The sequence below is a fragment of the Mauremys reevesii genome, linkage group 10, assembly GCF_016161935.1.
Source record: "Mauremys reevesii isolate NIE-2019 linkage group 10, ASM1616193v1, whole genome shotgun sequence".
NCBI classification, from domain to species: domain Eukaryota; kingdom Metazoa; phylum Chordata; order Testudines; family Geoemydidae; genus Mauremys; species Mauremys reevesii.
Genome location: NC_052632.1, coordinates 19,654,540 through 19,680,649, shown reverse-complemented (window position 1 = coordinate 19,680,649; position 26,110 = coordinate 19,654,540). Strand labels below are relative to the sequence as shown.

Genomic DNA, 26,110 nt, shown 5'->3' with positions numbered 1-26,110 from the left:
ACAGGAAATTCTGACACTTGGAAATTTGTTTTCAGGCTGAATTGCAACAAAATTTCAGAATTCCTCCAAAAATGAAATTTTTGAAATTCAAAAGAAAAAAACCTGGTATTGTCTCCTGGCTTCTGGCCAGATTCTCTTTCATCTCTTGCCCATGCTGTCCTGTATTTTGCCACGCTGAACTATAGGGTTTGATCCTGCAGCCATTCGTCACATGAGCAGGCCCACTGGAGTTTGGCTACTCACATGAGTTAGAGCTGTGCATTCAAGCTCATCATGCTGAGATCATAACAAGCTAAGGAATTCATTCAAAACTGGTCACTGATATAACCAGGAAAACTTGTTATCTATTGCTCCAAGTGGGCTCTTCAGGACATCAGAGGGGACATGTGACCTTTCAGCTCTGGGGCTTACAGTTAATTATAAAGAGAAGGATCATGGTTTGGTACAGGACAATGGACAGCCGTTTCTGATTGTGGCAATGACAGTAGCTGCACATGGGCCAGAGGAAGCCTTCCCTTGAGAGAGCTCCACTTAAAGATTCGCTCATGAAATATACTCGGTTTGAGAGAGATTGTTTAAAAAATATATTTAATCTGGTAGGCAACAGAAGGGATAGTGCCTTTTTAACCTTGCATTCCTCTTTCCTCTGACCATCCTTTGTTCTCTTTTCTACCTTTTCTTCTTGCTTCTTGTTCACGTTCAACATGAACAACAAGAGAGAAGTATCAGAGGGGTAGCCGTGTTAGTCTGGATCTGTAAAAGCAACAAAGAATCCTGTGGCACCTTATAGACTAACAGACGTTCTGCAGCATGAGCTTTCGTGGGTGAATACCCACTTCTTCAGATGCAAGTGCAAGATGCAGAAACAAGAGAGAAGGAACTCAAGCTGAAATAGGGAAAGAACAAGTTCAAGAATATTTAGAGAAGTTAGATATCTTCGTCCCAGAGTGCTTAAGGAACTATTTGAAGCAATCTCGGAACCGTTAGCCATTATCTTTGAGAACTCATTGAGGATGGGTGAGGTCTAGAGGACTGGAGAAGGGTAAATATAGTATCTATTTTTAAAAAGGGCAACAACAAGGACCAGGGGAATTACAGACTGGTCAGCCTAACTTTGATACCTAGAAAGATATTGGAACAAATTATTAAACAATTTGTAAGCACCTACAGGATAATAGGGCTATAAGGAATCACCAATTTGTAAAGCACAAATCATGTCAAACCAAAGTACAGAGCCATGGCTTTGCCCAGCCTCTTAGGCACTACTCCTGAAGGAACTTAAACATTTTTGCTGTAATTTTCCCATAGCATAAGCTTTCTCTGTGCCTAATGTAGACGGTCTTCCATTCTGGAAAGCTATTAGACAGGAGACGAACCTTAAGAAATTAAAAGGTCAGGGTCAAAGATCCAGAGAGAAGAACGGGAAGCAATTGTCAGTTCTTTTCACAGTGCAAGAATTAAGGTAACAATTGTAAAGTCTACACTGGGAGAGAAGAACAAGAACTGATGCATGTGCCGTGGGGGAGGGAAGCAGAAAATACAGTTTGCAGGGAGCATTCATGCAGGAAGGTTTCCTTCCCACCAGAGAGTGAAAAATGGAGACACAAAAATGTAACAGTGCCAGCGCAGCACTGAAAAAGAAAGATATTGGGGCAAGAGAGATATCCTCCATAAATAGACAGCTTCTAAACAGATAAAAGGGGTTACCTCATGCACTGGTACTACCAGAAAATCAGCCGCGTTGCAAATGCCAATTTAGGACTGTAAAACATGCTGCGTGAAAGCAAACACCCGCAGTATTTCCAGGAGAGATGATGCAAAAGAACTACAGTTTGCAGCAGGATTCTCAGCAACTATTAGACACCTACAGCAACATGACAGCATTACGACCCATTTGAGATTTTGTGCAGCAGGATTGCTGTAAAGGGGATAAAGACATTATTTAGCGTTCAGCTCCCTCAAACATGCACTTCCTTATTCTTATTTCAAATCAGTTAATCTGCTTAGGAAGTGTTTATTATAATAAACCTTCAGACAAATGCTTTTGGAGACTAATGTTATGTTATTGCTTTGGATTATTTATGTACTTTAATTCCCCTTGGTATAATCAACACGTCACTTATACAAGGCCTCAGAAAACAGGGAACATGCAGTATACAGTGATTTTCGGTACCTATTGAAGAAGTGGGGAAAGGAAGGTTATGTTGCACAAGCCCACACAATTTGATTATTTGTTTTTTTAGTGGAAAATCTGTGAGACGCTACTTACTCGTACACAGTAGGTCATGCCAGTCTTCACAATGTCCTCTCCGCTCTGCACCGGAGGTTTGTCCTGTTTGCTTAGAGGGGCAGACTCAAAGCCCAGCAAGATGCAGTCATCTTGAGATTTTGTATTGACATCGAGTTTGTCCGGGTCCTGCCGTGGATAAGAAGTAGGCAGGCAGCTGATTAAACTGATTTCTGGTGAGGCTGGGCTGCTTGGAACTGTAACACACTCTGTGAGTTTAATTCTTGGCACCTCTTTTGTCCCCAGACAGAAGTTTTTAAAACCAGGCAGATTAGATGGATTGGATAATTTAATATTAGCCATTCGGGGTATCAAAGTGCACAAAGTGGTGGAGCTGTCCTGCGTCCCCAAGGTGACATCCTCAATTGGTAAATGAGGTGTGGAGGAATGAGAAGATGAAGAGGCACCTTTGATATTTAAAGAACTACTTTGTGTACCTTCCTCTAATGATGTTATAAAATCATCCCTAAAGCGACTGTATTTAGCCCTGTTGAGCATTCCTGGGTGTCTAAATAGTCCTACATACAGTACGTGTCCACTGAGACTGTGCTGACTGCGTTCTCTCATAGCCTTGGAAGTTCTGTAACTGGATACTGTTGCATAAATTGGCTTTCTTCTTGTAGTGAAATGACATGGAAATTAAGCAAGTCAAACCATTTTAAAAAACAGATGCCAATTGGATATTCTTTGTTGACTGCTTCACACGTGGCTTATTTTTCATAATGAACATAGCTTAAGTCTGCATGGTCATCTGTAAGTAATGCTAAAGGAAACATACACACAGGTATAACAATACTACAGCAGTTTAATCTGAAGAGATGCTATCCATATCTAAAATCACTTCTGCCACAAGCAAGCAAGCCTCTAAATCATTCTCAGCTTTGAACACTCACTGTTATAGCCTGCATCATTAACGGTGAATTTCTAGCTGCAGTAAAGACTAGAAAAAATATTCCACAGAAAGCAATACAAGATAGCTAGAATCTCAAAAGCATCTTTAGATTAGCAAGAACCCAAAGAGATACCTTACAAGCCCTGTTCTTAGCATTTTGTATTCAGCTGCCCCACTGGAAAGAAAAATCATGGCTCTGCAATTTGCACATTCTTTATTCACACAATATGATTTTAAAAAACATGCAAAATAATTCTCTGAATGTAGTCAGCAGTTCTTAATACAAATCCTGCTAATTCTTGTCTTTAAAATCATTCAGCATCGCAATCTAGAAATACGCTCAATATTCCTATGGTCCAGCACAATTTTACTTCAAATCTCCAGACTCATCATCATCATCATCTTTGTGCAGCTTCTTTGTCAGCCCTTAAGTCATTTCTAGCTTTTCCTTAAAAGCCAGGTTAAGCAGAATTTTTCTGTTCAAAATTCTGAAGAGTGTGTTGCCGTTTTTGTGAATGAAGTTTTCTGAATGAATTTCTCTGTGTGCAAGCTAATAAATCTGTGAATGAAGCTGAGAATGGCTATAACTGACTGACAGTCCCAGGGGTGTTTAATTTTCATCCAATCAGAAGAAAGCCTGGTGACTCATACACCATAAATACACTAAAGGAGTAGCCATGAAAAAAATGACTTTGGGAAAGCGGGGGGGAACACTTTTAATGTGCCTGTAATGAATGGACAAACACATCAGTAGTTACAATATCCATAGGTCTAATACAATTTTTGCTCAGAACATAGCAAAAATTCTATTTTGCTATTATGTCTGCAAGGCACCATCAGAAGCCAATAATTGAATCTATTGTTCCACTGATATTAGGACATATGGTACGATTCCTGTGGGAAGATGTGATGCATCTTTCCTAGAAACTGAGTTCTTCTTTTTTTTTTTTAATTGACTGTTGGTTCAATATCCGATTTATTGCAACATCCTGTGCCTATCAAATTTACTCTAAAGACATGATGAAAACTGCAAAAGCCTAAGCACACAGGAAGCCAGAATCTGAAAAGGTAATGGCATAAAGCAAAATGTAATCTTTCCTCAAATTGCTGAAATAATGAGCACATAATTCATAGAAACATTTGTGTTTACTTATGTATGGTGCAGTTGTATTCAAGCAATACCTGCATCCAGATATTATTTCAACTTCAGAAAGGATGGCATTCACATTTCATTAAGTATTGTGGTGACTCCCCTGCTGTCACTACCCCAAACACACAGATTTCTGCTATTAGAGGGGTGGAATTTTTATTCCACTTCAAACCTGCTTACACTGAAACTCACCAATGGTAATACAATCATGATGGATAAACATCTTATGCATTAAAATACTAGCTCCAATATCACTGTATAGGATAAGAACAGGACCATCTAATGCTACTTCACAGAAACCACATAGCTTTATAAATAGATATTGTCAAACCTGTTTCAAATTCCTACCTCTCTTGAAAACATTTATATGGGCCTCAGCACCACTCTTGATATCCATGATTAAAAGCCCAAGAGCAGAGATTTGCCCAGCTGAGCCCTCCCAGGCTGTGTCTACACTGAGAGACCTGGGCTTGTGGACTCTGTGGTTTGAAGCCTAGTGCTGAGTGTCCAAGCTTCTTCATTGTAAACCTTGTCCACACTGAAAAATTGCAAAATGGCCCCAAGTCACTGCAGGACTCGGTTCTGACCCACCTTGCTAGCAGGGTGTTAGGACCCTGGTCAGATTGATTTGTGTGCAGATGGAAGTAGGGTTTGGGCTCAGACCTGAGTCAGAGCCCAGGCCTAGTGTGCTGTGTGGACATACCCTCACACTCAAAGGGTTTGAGAATAATGCAGTTAGAACTCAATTTTTTAAAGTTTTCAATATTAAATTAATTTTAAGATGATGATATTGAGCCTGATTCTTCTCTCCTGTGTATTTGTATAAACCACGAGTACCCTCTTAAGGAGAACTGGATTCCTAGCTGATCCTCTTGAATACAACAGCAGGAGTGAACTAACTACGTACGGGTTACTGAAAAGAGATAAGTCAATGATGCCATCAGGTTACACATGTCTCACGGCATCTAGTGTTAATCCGGATAGTAGATTGAGAGGCAGGGCCGCCCGGGGGGTGGGGGGGGGCAAGAGGGGCAATTTGCCCCAGACCCCGGGCCCAGCAGTTTTTCAGGGCCCCTGGAGCAGAGTCCTTCACTTGCTCTGGGGGCCCCGGGGCGGCCCTGTTGAGAGTAAAATTAAAGAGCTGTATTCTAGTACTGGAGCAATACTGGCTCCAGGGGACAACTGCTTCATTTAAATCAACCCGTTTCAGGAGCAGTCGTCATTCGTTTTGAAACCAAACTCTGACAAAACCAAGCCAAACTGCCAGTTAAAACAATGTCTAACTCCTCATGAAGAATTATATTTAATAAAGGCTTCTAAGCCCTTTCTACCTTTTGGTGCTGACAAATGAGGAGTGCTGATATGTATTGTACACTTTGCACAAAGAAACTCTTATAGCATTAGTATCTGTCCTCTCAGTTCTTTGCTTTAGACACTATTTTAGGACTCCGACCAAGTGATGCAGTGACTGTGTTTGCATCACTGGTCACTCCAGTTTTTAGAAGCATTTGCAAAATGAAAATGAAGATCTTATAGGACAGATCCTCAGCAGGTGTAAGTCGGTGTAACTCCATTGATGTAAATGGAGCTACAGAGATTAACACTATGGTTCTGATCTGTTGAGTTTTCATTAACTGCATGAGCTGGGAGGGGCTGCTGTGTTGGTCCACACTATCAAAGGACTGCACAGTCACCCAACCAATAAAATGCCAAGATAGGCCCATTACACCAGCAGAATAAACTCTCATTGGCTTATCATACACTAAGGCATATCACTTTCTAACAGCTTCTGAAAACTGCCTTTTCCATGGGATGTCACATACTTTCCATCCACAGACAGTAGCAGACTGGGCTGGATTAATGCACAGACACGACACGCCTGAGTCCCAGCTCCTGGAGTCAAAAGAGTCTAGCCCTCATGATAGCAAAGAAAACCTGGTAAACAATACCCAGGCACAGCTGCTGCCATGATGCCTGCCTGAGTCTGCAGAGAGCCTGAAACAATAGCTCAGAGCTGGGAATGGCCCCATGCACTTCTATGAGGTGTTAACGCCAAGACGCTCTGCTCGGGCGGGGGCAGGAGGGAGTCTGCCACATCACCTCAGTAGAGGACTCTGATTTTGGCAGGAAGAGAAATGCCCAACCAGTGTGTGAAGAGTGCCTAGTTGCAAATGGTCACAGATAGAACAAACAACATTTCTGCACTTCCAGCCCAGCCAGATGGCTGAGGGCTGCACGTTTCAGCCCTGCCTGGGGGGGTATTCTCCACTTCCCCACCTCCTGAGGTAGAGCAGACAACCAGAATTGCTGGAGGAGGCAGGCAGAGCTCCTTCCCCCTCCCCTTGGGAGCTGAAGCTGTTCTCACAGGAGTCCAGCAGTGCAGGGCAGCTCCACCTCCTCATCTCCTCCCCCCTCCTGCAAGCAAGGGGATGGGTTCTCTGCTCCTCCTGGCCTTTCTGCAGCAGGAGGCCTGGGAAGGGGGTGGGTGGGTGAAGAGCTCCCCCCCCCACACACACACACATTTTTTGAAGACCTCTTTAGGCACTGAGTGCAATGGGCTCTACCCGCCCAGCCAACAGATCCAACCTACTGCTCCTGGGAGGAGTGTCACGCTGCTGCTGCTGCTAGGAGGCCACGCCACAATGTGGGAGCAGAACCAAGGTGGGCCCCTGTGTCATAGCGTGTCTACATGCCTGCCTTGCCTGAGTCCAGCCCTCTCTGCGATGTCAGTTGGGTAGGAAGAGCAGACAAGATGAGGTATGCAAGAGTCTGCTGGTTGGTTTAGCTCAGTCATCAGCCTGACCTTGCTTAGCCTCTCCCTGCCAAGCTGCAGAACAAGCATGGAAACAGGCCTATTAAGAAAAAAAGCCCATCGTAATCAATGGCAGGGTAACAGAACACAAACTTACAGTACAGCTCAGAGACCCTGCCAGCAGCCACCAGAGGGCAGACACCAAAGTCAGATTGATCTTAATGGTACAGTTCTCGGGCAGGAAAGCTTTGCGAGAGCCCCAAATCTCGAGTGCAATGCACTGATCCAAGATGCATTTCATCCGGTTGGATCTGATTGTACTGGGCAGGATCAGACATCACAGAGCCAATCGGGTACGGAAAAAAAACCCCAGGGACTTTCTGCATTTATCAGCCACTGTGCAAAGGGTTTCTACAGGAGCTTGGGAAAGAGCCATGGAGGCTTTCCCTGCAAGGTCATCAGTTCAAATCCAGTCTAGATGGTAATGTTCCATCCTAAGCTGCATATGTGTTATGGCCAAGCCCCCTATGCACAGACAGCTACCTGCCATCCAAGGCAGTTATCCTACATTGGTATCTGGGGCTCCCCCTTCTCATGGCCACTGGTCTGGAAAGGGTTGGGGGAGGAGCCGCAGGGCTCCCTGACCACCTCTGTTATTTTTATGCACATAGAGGCCTCAGTGGAGATCAGGGCCCCTGTTTGCAATCTAAATAGCCAGCCCTTTGGGACAGGGATGGTCTCTTTTCTGTGCCTGAGCACTCTTTCACGCAGCAGGGCTCTAATCCCAGTTGGGCTCTTTGGGCACTAGCATCACAAATATTTACAGGACAGACTCAGTCCCGTGGGTCCTTTTGGCTTCCTCAGTGCTACCAGATGGCTAATGAGCCATAGTAGCAAGAGATGCCCAGTTCCACCTGCAGCTGACCTCGAGATTGCACCCCATGCAATCACATACAGCCCAGGGCAGGCATAATTATTGCAGCTCGCTCCATCTAGAATGAAGCCACAGCCACAGAAATAGCTCGCACGGGTACAAAACACAGCAGCCTGTCTGCTTAGCAACATGTCACCATCACCACATAACCCCAGTGCCAAGTTCTCCGTACTGGCCTCCTGGCGAATACAAGAGGAAGAGAGACAATTGTTACTTCTGTTTTGAAAGTGCTCAGATATTTCTAGTAGGGGTGGGGCGCTGAGGCACATCAGCAAGAGAAAGGGTGGGATAGTGAATGAGGGGGTTGGAATGGATGAGGTTGGAGAGGGATTCAGGCCAGAGGGCTCGCCAAGCAAGGCAGGGCTCAGAGTAAGCAGGAGAGGGAATGAGAGCTGGGCAGACTGCGTTCAGGCCTTGCATACACTAGAAACAGACTCTAAACCTTCCTCACCGCTGCTAAAACCAATTCACTTGCACTGGGATTAGTAACATGAACCCTAATGTAGGCAGGTCACTTCAGTCAGATCTAGCCTGAGCACCATTTTACATGGCTGGCAATAAAAACACTGGTGACTCATCCTACGACAGCTCCCAACCTTGTTAACACCGATGGAGCTGAACCAACGTCAGCAGCAATGGGAAATTAGTGTAGACAGCTCACAAGTGTGCACATCCCCTCCTGACACAAATGAGGTAGGATTCCTGTGAATCCTGTTTCAGAGATTACTGTGAATCCTGTTTCAGAGATTACATGGGAGCAAGGTAGCAAAACAAGAGGGAGGGGCTGGTGGCAATGCACAGAGTCTGTAAACAGCTAACTGAAATACGAGGGCCAGTTGCATGCACCTTCCCGCCAATGCCGATGGTTCTAGTCCTGCAGAAATTGAAAAATCCAAGAGGGAGACCTGCTGAGCTTTAGCATCGCCTGTATCTTACACACACATGCACACTCCCCCCCCCCCCAACTCCTGGGGAGCAATGACGCACAGACTTTCTTTCAGGGGGCCAGGGATATGGACCGGCCCCCTAAGACTTTTGTGCTGGTAGAATATTACATAAGGTGACACGCTCCAGAAGGAGGGGGTTATGATGAAATTGTCCAACCCCCTCCCCCCACTCCTAACCCTGATACATGGAACACAAACATCAGCATCTCAGCAAAACGTGTTTGTTGACATAGGGGCCGTGACATAGGGGCCATTTCCCTGAAGGCCGAGCCTCCTAATAATGCCTGAGTCATACATGACAAGACTTTGAAAGTCTGATTTCCCCTCCCCCCTGTGGTGCTAGAGAAAGGAAGCAGCATTAACCAGCACTTACCTAGCTGGTGGCACCATTGAGTGGGATTAAGGTGTATGTAGGAGGTATAATAGCTGACCACTTCTCAGAGCCACAGAGCTCCAGAGCACAATGGAATTGTCAAAAAGACCTGTTTGCAGGCACAAGAAGAAATAGAAGTTTGGTAGCAAGAGCCAGAACAAAACTGCAGCAGGAAAAGAAACATTAGCCCTTGTGGGAGGAAAAACAACATTGTGTGTTTCAGTTAAAGAGCTTTCTTCTCAAGGCAAGGCTGCAGTTTCAAACTAGCGGGCGGTCAGCCTCTGACCACCAGGGAGCACAAAGGGCCTTTTAGCATTGGAGAAATGGAGCCTGCAGTCTTGTTTAAAGTATAAAAGGAGGCTGTGTCTCTCGCACACCACTCTGGTTCACATTGGTCTCCTCTGTTCATGTCACAGGGAGGTTATGGCATGATGCTGCAGCTCATTGCACTCCAGTTCCTGAGGCCTGCTGGGAGGAAGCCAAACCCTTGCTCGGAAACAGAGGACAATACAATTTTCCAATTTTCTTGGCTGGGGTCTGCTTTAATGAAGTGGTGCATATTTCCTGAAGCCTCTATCAGGACTCATTTTCTCAGGCAATAAGAACATCCTTGTAGTCTAGGTATTCAGCTTGGATTGCCTGTGGCGGTTTTGTAACAGATTCCTGCGCTGTCTGTATTATAATACTGTAAACTCATTGAACCAGAACCCAGCTAAATGTATGTGCATATTGCAGTTTCACTAGAGGAAATGTGCCTACGAAGAACAGAAACTCCGCCTTAAGAACATAAAGTGTTATTTACTCCTTCTCATAACACAAGAACTAGGGGTCACCAAATGAAATTAATAGGCAGCAGGTTTAAAACAAACAAAAGGAAGTATTTTTCCACACAACACACAGTCAACCTATGGAACTCCTTGCCAGAGGATATTGTGACAGCCAAGACTATAACAGAGTTCAAAAAAGAACTAGATAAGTTCATGGAGCATAGGTCCATCAATGGCTATTAGCCAGGATGGACAGGAATGGTGTCCCTAGCCTCTGTTTGCCAGAAGCTAGGAATGGGCGACGGGATGGATCACTTGATGATTACCTGTTCTATTCATTCCCTCTGGGGCTAGGTGGACCTTTGATCTGACCCAGTATGGCCATTCTTATGTTCTTATTGGCTAGATCAATGTTTCTTCTACACTGTTATCCTGCCTTTGATACTGTGCCAAGGTGGTGTAAAATTGCCAAGAGATATTCTGTGTTATGCTATGAAAGAAGATCCTAATGGCTTTTGCTGATGATCCACCTATGCTCTGATGCACAACAATAGATAGCCGTTGTAATCCTATCCTGGCTAGAGTCATCTGCAGCGGCTCCAATTCATAAATGTGCATCCAATGTTTTCAACTTTAAACTACTTACTTCCATTTCATCAAGGAGCTGTGGGTTCCATTGCTTAAATCTATCGTGCACAGCACATTTCTTTACAAGAGCAAACATAACACCTCTACAACATTTCAGTACTATCAGCTCTTCTGGGGACTACCAACACTGTGCTTGGAACATTACACCTTATCTCCAGCAGCCTTGGGGGCAGGCAAGGATAGTTAGATTGGTCCCTTTAGGGTTAGCATTCTAGCAAGCTAGTCTTATAGCAGAGGGTGAAGGACACCCAGTGAAGAATTTCAGTTAATGTAACACTAGCTATATAAAAATTGCATTTTATACACAGGTGGAAATGGGCAGGCATTAATGTGACCTGCATTACTTATCTGCCCACAAACCCCTCTTCATAGTCCTGTCAAGAGGCTGGAAAGTGGGAAACAATATAGTGCCAAGTTACATCTCTAAGGCGTGTTATGTAGGGAAGATTTTCAATTGAAGTGCCCATCTGGAGTGGCATATGTTATGACAGTCCCAGAAGTGCCCTTTGGAGGGTGCTACTTTCAGGGGGATAAGATCATTTGGAATGTAGATCTGGCCATCCAAATGTTAGTAGAGCAGATAGTGAAAATATTACTTCTATCCTCCTCAGCTGGCCAAACATCATGTCTCTATGTAGTCTCTGCACCAGCGGTACATGTTTGTACTAACATGGACAGAAGCACTCAGACTGAATAGGGTTTATTGACCTCTTCCCCAAGACAGCTTAAACTGCAGCGGATGTTTCCTGTCGCATGCATTTTCTCATATTAATTCTCTGTCTCACCCACACACTCACTACAATCACATTCATCGACTTGTGAATGCAAAGCACATGTAAGCAGTGGTTATATTCTCACATGCACCAGGAGAAGGTTAAAAGCAGCATTACACATGTCTTGTAATCAATGCACAAATATCCTGTATTTCTGCTAGAGTGCAGCGTCTAACAAGACAGTTTTAAATTTTTGGAAATGTGCATTAAAACCTGGTGAATGTGAGGGAATAACGTGAAGGGATTAGTTAATGAGGAGACATGAATTAGCAGCTTGAGTGAAACAGGCAAACCCTGAGGACTTTTTATCTTGGCTGCATATAGCAAAAGCAGAGTTAATACAGTCATGGGGCGTGTGAGACAGCTGTCTCAATGCAGGGGAAAACCTAAACACTTCTGCTTCCTCACTGATATGGCATGGTTAACAGCAGTCTTCAACATTTTTTTCATTTTCAGATTCCTAAGAAATGTTGAATGCAGGTGTGGATCCCTTTGGAAACCTGTAGATCCCCAGGGGTCTAACCACTGACTTAGGACAAAATACCACAGAATTCTGCTATAGAATGATAGCCGAAATCTTTATTTACTTTGTAACTAGCAATTTATTAAAATTCACAACATTTCCCCCCGAGCACTGATGGAGTTTCAATTCAATGGAGTCTGTTTCTTATAATGTGTGCCCGCAACTCTTTTTCAAATCTAGTTATTGAAAGGTTTAACCCACTGCGGTTTTATTTCTATTGCAGCTTACCTTACAGGTATGGCTTCAGGAGAGTGGAAGTTCTCCCCCCCCCCCACCCCATATATACATAAAATATTCTTTCAACTGTTTGATATTGGTTCCATGTATTTTTCCATCATTGCAATTCAGTAAAAAGCCAATTGTGCTTTCCCCCTGTTGATATTCACCCCTTCTTGGCAACTGTTGAGAATGGACCACATCCACCCTAACTGAACTGGCCTCCTTAACACTGACCCCACCCCCCACTTGGCAAGGCAACTCCCATTTGTTCATGTGCTGTATATTTATACCTACCTACTTTTTTTCACTCCATGCATCTGATGAAGTGGGTTATAGCCCATGAAAGCTTATTCCCAAATAAATGTTAGTCTCTAAGGAGCCACAAGGACTCCTTGCTGTTTTTGCTGTACTGTATAAGTGTCGGTTAAGTTTCCGATTTCATACAGCCAAGGGACTGATCACATGGGCTGAAGACACACGGTCAGTCAGCAGTGATTGTAAGTCAAATTTTCAAAAGCCTGTGTCTCTTTTGAAAATGACACTTGGGCACTTTTGACATTTTAATCTGCATCTAGTTTGGTTCCCCTCACCATAAGCCAACTGAAAATGATATATTCTCTAGAAATATAGTTGAAACTGAGAAGTTTGAGAGTGGGCAACAGAGATTGTTAGAAGTGTAGTGGAGTAGTCATAGGAGGAGATTGCAAGAACTAGGATTATTTAGATTGGAAATGTAGAATGTGACTGAAGCCAGTTGCTAAAGGTGAAATGATTTGCAAAGCAGACACTGCTGGTGGAGGGTGCACGCATGAGGCTTTGGTGAGCTGAGTTAGGCAAAGCTGGAACTGAAGGAGAGTTTCTAATCCTTCTGGCCTCGCAGCCACATTTCCTGCCCTCCCAAACCAACCCTTCACTTAAGACCAGGTGTTCTCCTTTTCATTTTAGGAAAAAGACTGACAAATAGTCCGGTAGGACAGAGCTGCAATGAAACAGCAGTGAGATGGAGACATTCACCTATGAGCACTAGTTCAATCCAGCCCTAGTCAGCAGCTGTAACCTAAAAGCCTAAGCTGATGGCTACACTAGACAGCTTGCAGCTGCGCCACGGTAAACTCTCTTGTGTAGCTGCTCTAGGCCGAGAAGAGAGAGCTCTTCTGTGATTTACTGAATGTAACGAGCGGCGGCAGCAGGAGAAGCACTCCCACCGACATAGCGCTGTCCACCCACTCCCCTGAGGTTGGTGTAACTTACCTTGCTCAGGGGGGTGGTTTATTCACACGCTTGCGCAACGTAAGTTATATCGACATAAGTGGTGGTGTAGATATAGCCTTTGGCTATGCCTATCTCTATACTTAAAAAGCTACAGTGGCTCATCTGTGGCGCTTCCATGTAGACACTCACTACGGCAATTGGAGGATTTCTCCTCTCGCTGCAGATCATCCACCTCCCTGAGAGGCAGTAGCTAGATTGGTGGAAGAATTCTTCCATTGACCTAGCGCTGTCTATACCTGGGGTTAGGTTAGTATATCGTCGTCTCTCAGCAGTGTGGATTTCTCACATCTCAGAGCTGTAGCGATGCTGATGTAAGTTTTCAGTGTAGATCAGCCCTAAAATCCGAAGGTTGCTCGCCAGCCAGTGTGAAATGAGTCAAGTTCACTTCAGTTCAAAAAGGGAAAATGTGTTCACATTAAGCAGCACTTTTAATAGTCACTTGGAGAGAGAGAGAAGCCAAGTATTGAAGCATCCTAGTGGGCCCAAGTTGAGGCCTATGGACAAGGCACATTGTGAGTAAAGTTTGCACTGTATATGCCCCTTCTGCGGATATGACAGTACTGCTGTCAAATTAACCCTGTTCACAAACACTAGAACCACTTTACTAAGGGAGAGTTCCATATGTAATAGAGGTAACAGGTTTCTTGGGCCTGCTATTTGAGGCCAACAAGAAGCTACAGAACTAGCCATATACTGGAAGGACATGCAGACACCCTTAAGTAGAAGTAGCAGATAGGAAATCAACACACTAAGAACCCCACAGATTTGCAGTGACAGCTGGTGATATAACTTCAGCACATCCTGTGAGTAGGAAGCCAGCCAGGGGATGGCCACACAAAATCTAAGCAACAAGGAGCCCAACCAAAGAGATCAAATTAAAACCAATCTATGTTGATTGTCACGTGCCAAGTGCTCAAAACAGCACAGGCTTCCTGCAGAGCAAATACAGCATCTACTGCCTAGCTAGTAGGTACCAGGGGCGGCTCTAGGCAGGTTGATCCACTCCTCCCGAAGCTGCGGACCCTCTGCAGGCAAGCTGCCGAAGGCAGGCTGCCTGCTGCCCTCGCAGTGACCGGCAGAGCGCCCCCAGTGGCTTGCCGTCCCAAGCATGTGCTTGGCGTGCTGGGGCCTGGAGCCGCCCCTGGTAGGTACAATTGGAGCCTGTCTGAGCCTACCCTTGTGGTGTACTGAGAGGCCATCCAGGCCCTCTTCACTTCTTAAATCTACTACAGATTTGATACACTTACAGTGCGGTCCAGGACATACAACCCAAGGCAACTGGAGGGCACATAAGGACTGAAGGACAAATAAGGACACTACAGGTTGGTGTGTTCTTTGCTTTTTTAGAATTAGTTATCAAAGCTCTGTTACTGGCTAAAAAAACTCAACAACCAATCCTGAAAACAGGAACAAATTCAGCAGGATGACAAAGTAGCTTCAGCTAGGCAGTGTCAGCTCCACAAGGGAGCAAGGTTCAGCAAGAGCACTACATGACTGGGGCCAATTCCAGAGGAAATAAGAAACAATGATTTCCAAAGAACCACCACTTACTCCTGCACTGGTATTTGATATTATATGGTAAAGTGCCACCCTTGCTTAGATGTGACCATTAAAAATATGCATAATTTCTTAATTAAAATACAAGTTTGAGAACACTCAAATACACATACTGAAAAACTAACCTTTCCCAGTGTCCAGGCAGCTGGGCTGGTGATGGCTACCTAGCAAGTGTTAGAGAATGTATTCCTAGTGCAGATGACTAGTCACAGCACCTCCCCATGCTCCGGAGGGTCAGCACGTTTGCTATCTTAGCCCTAGGGTTGGGGTTGGGGTTGGTTTAATGCAATGTAGATACTATGGGAATCAGAAAGATCGCTGTAATGGTAGGGACGTTTTAGAGACTGCCGTGCTTTTCCTCTTCTCGCTCCCTCTGTTCCTGTAGAAACAATCCCCCCACCTCATCCCTCCACAGCCTTGTTTGGTATGAGAGAATTCTTTACAGCTTCTGCCATCCGGAGCAGCTTTTCCTTTACTCACAAGCAGCAACTCACCATCTGTTTAAAAAACTCATCAAGCAAAATTTTCAAAGGCACAAAGGGTAGCTAGGCTCCCAACTCCCACTGAAAGTCAAAGGGAGTTGGGGCCATAAGTAACCTGTGCAACCTTGAAAAAAAATCACCCCATGAGAGAACAATTCCCCCACTCCCTTGCTTATACCTTTACATTCATTTTTTAAAAATTGTGTTTTAAAGCCTTCCCTTGTAGCTTGTCTGAAAGGTGCCATCCAAAGAGAGAGCTCTTGTATTGAAAATAGTTTAAAATACACAAGAAAAGCACAGATTTTGAAGTACCATGCTGTTAAAAGATCAAACGACTAGCACAGCCGAGCTCACTGTTGCTGTGTAACGGTGATAGCAAGAAACAAATAGCCAAGTACACAGGATGAGAGGAGGAAGCGTTACAGAAAAATTAAAGCGATGGCACCACACACAGCTAATATGCTTTTTATACTATAAGGCATGAGAGCCATGCCTGCATGCATGAGGTTACCACCATAGCCTCCAGGAGGTCTCCCAGGGAACCTAAAGACAAACAGCACTTCTGTACATATAAACTACAGGAAGTGCAGCTTGCTCCATTTCCTCTGTTTGTCCTCACGTAAGAGCAAGTCTGGTATCAGCGTTCCATGATTACTCGACTCCTCTTTGCTCATTAAAGTATTATCCTTGGGAACTAACCTCGTTACAGATAGCTGGAAATTTTAAATAATGTCCAGATGGACACCCACACACATCCGCCTGTCATAGAGAACGTGTATCAATGACTGCTGTACTGACAGAAGGTATCAAGTAGCTGTCAAAGGAAAAGGTTAAATATAGCACTTAACTGCATAATTCTGTTTTGTCCAAATTGTGCAGCCGGGCATTCCAACTTGGAAAGTTCCCTCCTGCATTTCATAGTTAACTTCTCAGCAATCTAAGAAAAGAAACCAGGAGCAAAACCAGTTACCTGTTCTGTGTCTTTCTTCTGAGGAAGTTGAGCACATACACACAAAAAAGGAGGTACCAGAATTATACAAATAGTTTTCTCATTTGCCTACGCAGTGGTCGAAAAAAAATCTGAAAGAAAATCCAATAGCTAGCCTGTTGCATAACTAGAGTGATTTGAATCAGTGAGCCACACATCTGACATGCCAGTTTCAAAATCATGCCAAATTCTCAGCTTTGTCAATACAATAGTGATGCTTAAGATACTAACTCAGAACAAAAAAAAAAAAACCAGGAGTACTTGTGGCACCTTAAAGACTAACAAATTTATTTTAGCATGAGCTTTCGTGAGCTGCAGCTCACTTCTTCGGATGCGTAGCTGGTCATAGCTTTTAGATGAAACTGAGACAGTACTATCTAACTGAGAATTGATTTGCTCTTCATATCAGCTAGTGAATTATTTTGGTTCTTTATGAAGTATTTGCAGGTATACAACCCTAGTCCAGCATCAATCCCTACACACCAACCCCTTTCCCATAAAAGCCAAACAGTACCTCTCTGGTAAACCACTATTCATGTTAAAAGCAAAAGCTGCATTACTGCAACGTTATAAGGGAGAATTTACACAGTGAAATTCAGAGCTCTTGTTCCCACAGCTCTGCCTCTTTGCACATAGCAATACAAAAAGTCAGATGCACAAGGTGTAAATACTTTCATATGTAGAAACATTAAAAAATGTGGAAGACTTCTTGTTAATCTGGGAATAACTTGCTCCCTGACTTCTTGAATATAAAGTGTCTCACCTATAAAACGGTGTATTATGTAGTTCTACCCTGCCTATGTTTAAAGAAAAAGAAAGGCAATAGCATGGATATTGCATGCATGCTATCAAGTAATATCATCTATTTTGATTATTGTTAATGAACGTTCATTAAAATAGATTCTAGTTTCCTGGAATGTGAGCCCTTAAGAGTAGTGGTGGGTCAGTGCTTTGAGTTATTCTCTGAAGTACTGAGATACTTGTAGTAGATGTCTCAGAGCGTAAATTCAACCATCTAATTAAACAGGTTTGTTGGATCTTTTTTTTGAATGGCCATTGCAAATATTTCCGTTTGGTGCTCCAATCTGGAATTGCATTCTCAGAGCAATGCTAAAAGACTAATCAGAAATGATGTTTTGGTTTTGTTCATATTTCATGCCCAGATTTGATTATTTTCAGAATTTACTCAAAAATGTTATTCTCACTGAGGACTAAACTCATGGGAAGTTTGGGCTTTAGTCTGTAACATTTTGAGCTATTTAAATAGTTGTTTTGAACTATGGAAATAGTGTGGTAAGTCATAAAGGGCCAAATATTGTCTGGGGACTTTCCAAAATTCACCTTTGGGTTGAGAATATACATGAGACATTTCAAAGCATTGTTTCTGTAGAAAGTTTCAAAAGCCATGAAAGAACTGCAAGAGCAAAACTACAGTATGAACCTGATTTTATATATAGAAAACCATGAATTAATGTAATTCAAATCTCAAAGGACATGGAAGTAGCAACACCAGTTAATGGTGCAGTTCTGATAGCTGAGGTGAAGTGAGCAGTTGTGATGAGTCACTGGAAAGTTAGGAACTCCCCACATGCAAGCTGCACAAATTTTCAAAAGGATATTTAGCACAGTATCTTCAGTAATGCAGAAGTAATAAAGGTAATAATTGGAGATATACCAATCTCCTAGAACTGGAAGGGACCTCGAAAGGTCATCGAGTCCAGCCCCCTGCCTTCACTAGCAGGACCAATTTTTTGCCCCAGATCCCTAAGTGGCCTCCTCAAGGATTGACCTCACAACCCTGGGTTTAGCCAATGCTCAAACCACTCAGCTATCCCTCCCCCCATGTAAAGATCTAGGCCGAGGTCAGATGAGGACAATACAAAACCCCATGTTACATCACACTATGGTACAAAAGATGTCAACGGCTCCAAACATTGTCATTATCTGCTGCTTCTTTTGTCCCCTTTACTCCTAAGCAGGAAGTGAGATTCATCTTGGATTTTGCACACCCAGTTTTATTTCAATTCCAAGACATGAATTCCAAGATTAGTTCCATTGCAGGAATTTCTGAACAGTGGTAGATTTTTACATACTATATAGAAAACCTGTATTTTGCCTTCATGCCACGGTGATAATGCCAAGACATGAGCAGATTAATGGGAAGTGTTAATGAGTATCAGCCTCTGGTTTTAAATGCCTTGCTTTGTCTGTCTGGATGACACTCAATGGTGATTGTATGCATTCAAGGCCAACTTTACTTCATCCCGAAAATGTGTAGTTCAGATTTAGGACTTGTCTTCAACAAGATGCTTCTGATGCTTTTTTCAAATTTGCAAGTTCCAAGAATTCTACTAAAACTACACTTATACAGAGAACTTCTGCAAGGAACTTAAGAGTTTTCACTTGAGTTTTCTTTTCAAATTTGTAAGTGACCAAAATATATGTCTCCTATGATACAAAATCTTTAAACAGGTTGTTTTACCTGGAAACATTTCGGTGAAGGAAACCAAAGAGAGCCAACCAAGAGACTTTCCCAGTAATGAACTCTGCACTTGGGAACAATGTCTAGCTGGTACACTGTTTATTTCCAAGGAGGCAAACTATAAAGATACCATGCACACTACCACCTGGTGGACAAGCTACAGAAAAAACAAACACTGGTACCTGCCAGGAAAAGCAGCAACAAATCTTCATACTTAATCAGAACTAAAGTGCTAGGCAGTATATAGTGCTGGTGAAGTTTTGGAACAGACAAGTAATAAGGACATTGCAATTGGTAAATGAATATATCACTGTAGTAAGAGATTTCTACAATCACTTTTATTAGTTATGGAAGAATCCCCACTAGTATTTACATAGTGCAAAAAAAGCTATTACTCCAAAAAAGTATGGTAGATCGAACAATTATCCTTCATACAGCAAAAAAGAAAACAAAACCCTTCATCTTTTATAATAATTTTCTACTGTTTAACCAAGTGTTGCTACAAAAGTTAGACATTAAAGATTAACAGTTTATCTTATTAGAATCTATTAAAAATATATGAACCATTTATGACATTTAGAAGGTGGGCTGTGCCAACTGGGTTGCTAATTTCAGTGTTATCACTCAGTATAAATTTCAAGTTAGACATTCTTACATTTCATTGTGTGTGGAAGGGATGGCTAAAAACCCATATAGGCTGCATGTATGGCTTTCTTCTGCTGGTTTTTGTTTTTGTAAACAAATCTTCACACTGAATTTTAATGATTAAAATATGATCAACATTAAAAACAACTGGATATTTTGCTTAGTTGGCACAACTTCACAGAGAATACTTAATGACAGTTTTAGCAAACAGCAGCTTTTCAAACAATAAAACTTTTTTGCATTCATATTTAAAGTCCTGTTATTAAAATTTAAACTTCATGTTAAAGAACTGGACTGAATCATGTGAAAATCCTCACCCACATACGCATTTGAGATCTCCCACCTTTATGTTAAGAAATCAGACAAGTGCATTATTGAAGAACATTTTCTATAGTTTTTTAATTTTAAAAATATGGGACAAATCCTGCAGTCATTGTTTGGTTCCAATCCTGCAAACACTTACACGGGTGTTTAAATTAAGCATACCAATAGGTCCGCTGAGATCCGTGGGACTACTCGTGTTCCTAAAGTCAAGTATGTAAGTACATATTTGCAGGACCAGGACCTTAATCCTTACTCAGACAAAAAATATATTATATATAAATAAAAAAAGTGTGGTCTGATGAAGGACTACGTTCTCCAGATTTTTTTCCCCTACATTTTTTTGCACAAATACCAGCAGTGTTATATAAAATACTTTCTATGCATAGTCACCTCTATCAATTCATTGTAAAGATGCCCTACCACACATTATTTTTCATGTTTTGCCAGATGCATGAAATCTAAATAATCCAATAATCTTTGAAAGAAAAAAAATGGATATTTGTTTTCTGAATAATCTTCACAACAAAAAACATATCTATAGTCATATAACTCCAGAAACATCTGTTTTTTAGAGTGTAACAACCTGTATAATAAATTGTATGCTTTTTATAGTGAAATAGAAATCCAGCTATCTTAAAAAAAATTAATCATGGCACTATAAAATAACCTATAAAATAATCGGAAAGGTTATGCTTTTTTATTTCTGTTGCTGATAGAAACAAGATTAGCACAAGATCAAGATTATACCTCTTAAGTGATGCACATTGCAAGGAACTTCCCTAATTTTAGATGCAAATGGACCTCTTCCCAGACACACAGTCATTTCATTTGCAATTATCTCTCATTCTCGTCTTATCAAAAGGAAACGTTCTAAATGGATGGTTTCCTTTACTCTGTTTTGGTTTGCCTCTCTAGAGGTGATCATTCACATTTTCAAAGATTCTCCTTGTTTGCTGGCAAATAGAGAGGTACTAGATGAGCTGTATCATCTTTAATGAACTCATAATACACTTATGAAATCAGTAGCAAAATTACAATTAAACAGTGGGTTGAAGATTACAAGTAGATCTCCTGTTTGATATAAATGTCAAAATCTTAAAATGACTGTCCAAGTTCAGAAAAGACGAAAAAGAAACCTTTGTAATGCTACTACCTCACGATCAAGAGTTCTCTGAATCACTGTCATGGAATAAGCAAAAGGAAATGTACAGATGATTATAGTTTTTTGTAATCCCACTCTCCATTTTGGGAAAATCTAGGTCAAATTCTATCCTTAGTGTGCATAGATGATTTTAGTTGTTGACGGAAGCTGTGCTTACATATCCAAGGGCAAACATTGATCCTCTGTCAGCACTTCAAACCGCTATCATTTCCTAAATCAACTAAACCTTTCAAAGTGTATGCACAATAAAATCTGCAGTACAAACAATTGGGGTTAATATTTAGGAGGCATCATTCTTTACTCTTTGTATTCCTGTAAAACATCTGTTGCTAATATCTAGAAAGATTATATCAAGGAACTAAGAACATGACAGGACAGCTCTTCAACAATGTCCTGCATAGCATTTGCTATGTCTACAGATACCAAAGTGTTATTTACATAATACTCAAACTCTTCGTTTCCACAATGCTCATTACTATCTGAAAGACAGGACTAGATATTTCCTAAACCCGGAGTCTGATTTTCCCAGTGCAACATGAAATACCAGTATTACAAATACTAAAAAAGTGCTGGTCCCAAAATAAGTAAATTAAGTGTGCAACTAAAATGTCCATTTATTTTGTGTTACTGAAAGTTACCTTTTTTAAAATGGAAGTGGTCTAGAATAATGAAGTAGAATTAAAACAAATCTATATTTGCCATGAAAAATTGTTATTCATGAAAATGGTTCTTTGGCTACTCTTGTAGTCAAGTCCTTGGTGCTGATGGCTTCAGTACATTTATTGCCAGTACTGGACAAAGTTAAAAAATTCAGACTCTTGGTGTGCAAGGACTAGAAATATACTCCATCCCCAATCTGAAATAAATTCGTCACCAGATAATGGATTTCATTTCAATACTAGGAACAAACATGGATAATTCTATGGCAGCTTATTTGTTTCTGGCTTCTTTTTTTTGCGGGGGGAACCACTGATACCGCTCAGAACTCCAAGGCGCTTTCCTGCCTTCCCAGAACAACTACTTTACTACTCTAGAAGTCAACTACTAGGCTGCTACAACTGAGGAACAAGAGTTCACATTCTCAATGAGAATTAATCCTAAAATTGATCCTGAACTTAATATAAAAGTGGCCAGAATCAAAGCATGCAAGTGAACACAACCATACACTTAGCTATTATATCCGTCACACTTACCGTTAAATACTCAGATCACTTATGCCTGTTTTATTTAATGTAAATAAAATGATGCACATCAGCATTCCTGAGGTAAGTGAAAGAATAAGGAAGCAGTCAGTTACTAAGAACAACATGGTTCCCTTACTGTGACTCTGCACACAGTGAATTTTTTTTTTTTTTTAGTATTTCATTGGAAAAAAGCAAACATACATTAACTACAATTATTTTGCTATTGTGGTTTTGGGTTAAAGTTATTCTAGTATACTGTAACCATCTCATTACAGTCTGCATCTTTTGTAATATATCCTCAGACACCCAACTAAAAGCTGCATCTGTCTTAGCATAAGAATCATGCATACATTTCTCGGTAATCTCCTCTTCCTTTTGACTGCAAGAAAAATGTTTTTGGATTTTTCTGGCTTCTCTTTATAGAGAAGCCTTTTTTTATTATTATTATTTCTGGGTATAATTAGAAAATTATGGCCAATCAGGTTAAAATGATTGGGGTATCAGCAATGCAAAATGTTGGTAACCGTTGCAAGTCTTAAAACATAGATCAGCTCATGTGTTGAAAAAAAGATAAACAGTCAAATTTAAGAAGATTTTTGCTTACAATTGGTCGTTTATAAATAGTTTCTCCGTTTACAAAAGAAGCTCAAGTGAATATCTATTACTGACTGAGATTTTTACACAGATGGTTTCAATTCTGGGAAATACACAGATACTGATTAAAAGCTAAACTATAGGTTTTAATGAAACAATTAACAAAAGACAGCTACAAATATTTGTTGTGAATTAAATACATACATTAAATGTTAAACAGTGCAAAATGTTGAGATGAAGCATACAAAGTAATGGCTGCAACCCTTACAACAGTTAATTATAATTTTAAAGAGTTCCTGAGTTTGTGCTTATTTTTACAACATGGAATTGGAATCTGTGTGTTCTTTATTCAGAGAATTGCTGATCGTGGGCTTATGTTGGGCATTACTTGTGTGCTTATCAGTTGTCCATTCCTCACTATCAATTACTGGATCTACCTGCTCAGGAGTTTCTCTCTCTTCCTCTTCACTTTGTTCTACATTGTCTCCCTCTGCACCACTAAGGGTCTTCCCAAGTTGAAGGGTTTCCATAGTTCTTTGGGTCTCTGAGACCCAAGATTCAATTCTGCTATTAAGTTGAACCTCTACCGATATAGGTTCATGGGTGTAATCCTCATCATCTTCGTCGTCATCCTCCTCCTCTTCTTCAAGCATTCCTGGTACAAGGGTACTGGTGGTACTGGTCATGGAGGAATTCAAAAGATCACGACAGCTGCCATCCAAAGATCCTGTCTCTGTACTCTGCTGTGAGGCCCACTCCAGATTGTCATCTGGCTTCACCTCTTCTTTGTCACTTGGCAAGGATTTTCCGTGACTTGCAGTTGAGGTAGTTCCGGTTGTAGCTGTAGGTGGCCGTTTATTAACAGTTGCTTTCTCAATTTGAGCACTGCTAGATTTTTCTGGTGCAGTTGTCTTAAATGAGGACTCTCTCTCATTTTCAGAGGTTTCTAACCCATCAGATGTTTCCACCATGTTTCGCCAGTTTGTTTCTGCAAATCAAGACACCATAAGCTCATCAGAAAACTGACAGCTTAGAGAATTTTTAAAACATTTACACAATTAAAAAACATCCTAAGATCTTGTTCAAGTAAAAAGCATAAAAGGGAGACATGTGCATGTAACACTATACTTGTCCAAACATGATCACACAGTGAACAGTTTGAAAAAAACCAAGAGCAGAAAAAACTGTTCCATGCTTAAAGAGATTCTCAAACTCATTTTTTTCTGAATAAAAAAAAGTGTTGATGTGCTTGCTTCAGCACTACACTCAGTAACAAATGGCACGGCTGATGGTGTGTGGGGAGACCACGCAGTGGGGTTTTACTGTCAGTGCCAGAATCCCATGGTAATTTGCCAAAATAGTATTAATCATCATCCTGCTGGTGTCTGTTAATAGCTGTTGCATTCTGAACAAGAAGTTAAAAAAAACAACCTCTAAGGTAGATCATAAAATTAAAAAACAAACAAACACACTCCAAGTAATCAAGGCATTATTTTCAGTAAAGTGGTGCTCAGGGAAAAAAAAAATCAGCAATTCTATTAACAACTTGACCTAGGTTAGACAAGTATTTCATTCTCAACTGCTACTATCCCAGCTGTTACACTATGTGTACTTAAGAGTTGAGGCATAAATCAATCTTGTAGGTTGCTCAGACCTTGACAACTCTTCAACCCTTCACTGGCTTCCCTTCAACTTCAACAACAAATTTAAGCAAACTGCTCTAGTCTTCAAAGACCTAAATAATTTAGCTCCTTTCTACCTCTCATCTCTTCACTTCCCCAGTCATCCTCCTTCATTCTGCCCTATACACACAACCCCCTGTTCAAATCTCACCACTGGCCTTCATATACCAGCTCAATACCACAGAGAATCCCTCTGCAACCGAAGTGATCCTCCTGTGGTTGGCTTTAGGGATGCTTTGTATCAACAAAGTATTTGGAACACATCTGAGGATTAGGGCCAACGCCATTATTTTTATGTGGTCAGTTCTAGAAGAACTTCCCCAGAAGACTACTCAGTCTCACCCCAAGAGCCTAACCAATTTTGGATCACCTTCTCTAAGGTGTGGAATATATTCTAGACTGGGAAGTATTGGGATAATTTTTTTCTACCTATAGTTTAATATTTATAGCTATTTCCACTTTATGTTATGTAATATAAATATACGTTTTTAATACTTACCATATTCTTTCTCATTCACTTCAGATATGGGCTCTGAAATAACACTACAGAATGAAATAGCACTTGCCGCAGAGGGATTACGAGAATGACCCATGTGATGGGGTGCCTTCTTAACATTCTTTAAGGCCTCTTCTGCCTGCTCCTGCTCCATTGATGCAACCATATCTCTGTATGCCTTTCTGGCCTCCTCAGTCAGCGAGACCAACTTATTAAACAGGCTCTAAATATGAAGACATTTTCATATTTGTTACTTTCTTCATGAACATTTTCACTTGACACATTTTCCCTTTTATTAACAGGTCCTGTACATGCAACCCAAAAGCCCGTCTAGTCAAAGAGAGTGTGCCCTTTATTTGGGGCAATAATCAGTCATGCTCTAAGTTTCATTTTAAGGATGCCTCTGCATTTATACAGCTCAAGTTTTTGCTGGGGTTATTTCTGATGAAGCATGGTAGGAGGGAAAGAACACTGCCTTCCTGCATTGTTTGCAGACTCACAGGAAGAGTTCACTCAGCCTAAAATCCCAAATGATAAAACTCAGTCTTGCAGAATTTTCCCTTTATAATAAAAACATAGTTACTAATTTTTGTCATCTTAAGCCCCTTTCGTCTCACTATTAGTCTTTGCTTCCCAATGGCACAGATCTAATCAGGTTTTATTTTGTGCAATGATTAATAGGTTTGAGCCTATTATATTATGGCACTTTAGATATGGATTATCTACAATATCAAGCTTTTAGCCCTTTTCAGTGGGATGTCACAACATCTTGCAACCCAGGCTTAGCAAAAGATGGTATCACGTGTTCAAGGAAACCTCTGATTAGAACAGCAGTCTTATTTTTGCACCAAAGAAACCACCATAAACATATGGAGCCAGTAAAATGAATATTTAATGACGTTTTCCATTACTGGCCCGCACTTGATATTAAATCTCTTTCCAAATATATGTTAGAACAAAAGATGAATGACAATTTA

The 26,110-nt window shown here is 41.4% G+C and overlaps 2 protein-coding genes across 11 annotated transcripts in view; both read right to left on the bottom strand.

Moving 5' to 3' along the window:
- Positions 1–16,628, bottom strand: part of SHC4 (SHC adaptor protein 4) — a 65,552-nt gene extending 48,924 nt beyond the window's left edge. Inside the window, exons 1-2 of one of the 10 annotated variants that reach the window (XM_039490711.1) lie at positions 16,547–16,628; positions 2,270–2,416 (exon numbers count right to left, since the gene is read on the bottom strand). In XM_039490711.1, coding sequence (XP_039346645.1) covers positions 2,270–2,287 — 18 coding nt within the window. In that variant the 5' untranslated portion in view covers positions 2,288–2,416; positions 16,547–16,628. The other 9 variants (XM_039490708.1, XM_039490713.1, XM_039490712.1 and 6 more) reach the window with 9 other exon arrangements.
- A 2,741-nt stretch (positions 16,629–19,369) lies between these two features.
- SECISBP2L (SECIS binding protein 2 like) overlaps positions 19,370–26,110 on the bottom strand; it is a 42,453-nt gene continuing 35,712 nt past the window's right edge. Inside the window, exons 17-18 of the mRNA XM_039492382.1 lie at positions 25,137–25,356; positions 19,370–23,943 (exon numbers count right to left, since the gene is read on the bottom strand). Of these exons, the coding sequence (XP_039348316.1) occupies positions 23,270–23,943; positions 25,137–25,356 (894 nt within the window). The 3' untranslated portion in view covers positions 19,370–23,269. The remainder of the gene's footprint in view (positions 23,944–25,136; positions 25,357–26,110) is intronic.